This window comes from Cryptomeria japonica, chromosome 10 (genome assembly GCF_030272615.1).
Source record: "Cryptomeria japonica chromosome 10, Sugi_1.0, whole genome shotgun sequence".
Taxonomy (NCBI): domain Eukaryota; kingdom Viridiplantae; phylum Streptophyta; class Pinopsida; order Cupressales; family Cupressaceae; genus Cryptomeria; species Cryptomeria japonica.
In genome coordinates, this window is record NC_081414.1 from 708,040,932 (window position 1) to 708,043,650 (window position 2,719).

Genomic DNA, 2,719 nt, shown 5'->3' on the forward strand with positions numbered 1-2,719 from the left:
TAGGGGCAAAGGGCTGTGTGAACAACTTGTTGATGGTGTTACCAGCAGTATAGAACATCAACAAGAAGTTGCTCTAACATTGCAAGATGAGGAGCAAATAGATGTTCTTTTTCTGTAAACTAGTGAGTGTCCTAAGGTTTTGGACAGAGCTAAAAGGAGGTATTTCAGACTTCAATCCATACGATATGTGCTTCTTAATGGTGTATTAATGAGGAGTATTAGGCCTAATCAAGTAGAGAAAGTGTTGCATGATTTTCATGAGGAGTCAGTTGGAGGTCACTTCTCACCAAGAGCAACAGCTATTAAGGTGATGAAAGGTGGCTATTATTGGCCCACCCTATTCAAAGATGCATAGTTATGGATAAGAAGGTGCAGGGAATGTGCCTTGTTTTCTGGAAAAGAAAGGTTGTCAGCTTTACCTTTGCAACCAATTCAAGTTGAACAACCCTTCATGAAGTGGGGTTTGGACTTTATTGGAGTCATCAACCCTCCATCCAGTGCTGGCCATAAGTGGGTACTTACAGCCACAGACTATTTCATGAAATGGACTGAAGTCATGGCACTTAAAGAAGCTACTAAGTTTGTTGTTTTGAACTTTTATGAGGATCTTATTGCCATATTTGGAGTCCTCGATTCTATCATTTCAGACAATGGCCTTGCTTTTGCTAGTTTTAAAATATCTGATTGGGTTGTCAAGAAGGGGATTTATTTGAATACATCTTCCAATTACTATCCGCAAGGCAATGGCCAAGCGGAGTCTACAAATAAGAATCTTATCAGAATCATCAAAAAGACCACAGAAGGTAACCAAAGGATCTGGCTTACTCAATTGAAATCAGCTTTATGGGCTAATAGGATCACTCCAAAAATATCAACAGGACAATCATCTTTCATGCTAGTATATGGTAAAAAAGCAAGGCTTCCTATCTCATTTGAGTTTCCAGCACTTGATTTAGCCAATCAGCTGGACACACTAGAAGAAGGCCCTTCGACAATAAGATTAGCTCAGTTATTTGAGCTAGAGGAAACCAGGAATGAGGCCATGAAGAAGATAGAACAACATCAAGCTCAAATGAAGAGGTCTTTTGACAAAAAGGCATCTCCAAGAAATTTCCAAGGAGGCATGGTGCTGAAATGGGACGCTCTTCAAAGAAAGCCTGGAAAACATTCCAAATTCGATGCATTTTGGAGCCAGCCTTACATCATTTTTGAATGTAAATAGCACAACGCTTTTCAGCTCTCCAAGCTGGATGGCAACATGGAGCCAATCCCAGTCAATGGGATTCACCTCAAGCATTGCTTTTGAGGTATGATCAACAGCCTGTGTATACTAGAGTAGGTTTTTTAATCCTAAATAAGTGTTGTCGCACAATAGATTAGTTGTCGTTTTCTTTTCCCTAAGTGCTTCATGCACATGTTAGTTAGTTGTTTTTGGTTTTTGGTTTTTTGCAGAGGTCTGTAACTGTTGTAAGTTACCACAGTTCTGTGAAGTAGGCACCCATCATATGAAACAGTGACGAATTCACTATCACACATCATGCATATCTGCCTCATAAAACAGTAATAAATTACAGCAGTTTGCTTAGGTGTTCCTGCTGTTAACCCCTTGGAATTCATCATATAGATATCTATCATTCATAACAGTAAGTCCGTAGGCTCACTGTCATAAAACATACACATATATCTAATGGATAAGAGGTTACAGCAGCGTAAATTTGAGTTTCAGTAGTGCAAGTGATGTGTTTCAGAAGGTTTTGTCAATTAAAATGACTCTGTACCCAATAGATAGCTTTAGGCAACTGGTCTGGGTACTTAGCAGGCAAGCACCACACAGATGTCGCCAGAAATGTTACCCCTTTTTATTCTCCATCTCAATCAAGTGGAGCTATTTAAGTTTTACAGTTTTAAGGGTGCATGTCTATTTGTTGAGTTTTTTGCCAAGATGCTACAGAATGTCATAAAAGAACTTCAGATAAATGCAAGTGTTCACAACAAAGAACCATACAACATTGCATATTTTAAAAGACACTTTCTTTATTCATAAATGTCAAATGAAATACTCCCACACAAGCCGTGGGAATGACTACCATAATGCATTATACAAGGAAATGATGCATAAAAAAGCAAAGTATAAACAAAGATAAGGGATCCGTCATTGCCTCGTAATGACGAACACACCGCAGTTGAGTAGCTTCATATCCAGCTCCTTCACAGAGGTCCCCTGCTGCTCCAAGTGTTTGCAAAGAGATAAGAGAATTGTGTTAGAGCTCAGCATACCATATCTTTGCATATACACCATCATTACATGCACAATTTACTCCTACACTGCATTATATACCATTCCAACCATTGTACGTATCAGAAAGAGCAAGAGACAAATATGAAAGCTCATAATTTTTGTCTAACAGTTTGATCAATGTGCAGATACAGGTAAAGTTTCATTGCTGATTATTTCATTCAATGTAATAACAACATGTGGGGTAAATGGGCTCCCATGAGGGTTGAGCTCAGCATGTTGTGATACTAAGGATCGATTATTGTGACAAACATGCAAGCTTCCTTTACCCGTCTCCTACAACAATCACAATAAAGGAGAACCTATTGCTCATGGCAATAAGCTAATAGGAACATGAGGGTCCTAAATGTCAGTACTAGCATACTGTCATAAACGAGGGGCACTCGTTCACAAAGACCATCGTACAAGAGAGATAAAGAAGAC

At 39.0% G+C, this 2,719-nt stretch overlaps 1 protein-coding gene across 1 annotated transcript; it reads left to right on the plus strand.

Annotated features, from left to right (window-relative positions):
• The first annotated feature begins 451 nt into the window (after positions 1–451).
• Positions 452–1,494, plus strand: LOC131859145 (uncharacterized). The gene is made up of 3 exons (XM_059212701.1): positions 452–1,121; positions 1,223–1,335; positions 1,453–1,494. The coding sequence occupies exons 1-3, from the start codon at positions 452–454 to the stop codon at positions 1,492–1,494; spliced, it is 825 nt and encodes a 274-aa protein (XP_059068684.1).
• Positions 1,495–2,719: the final 1,225 nt, after the last annotated feature.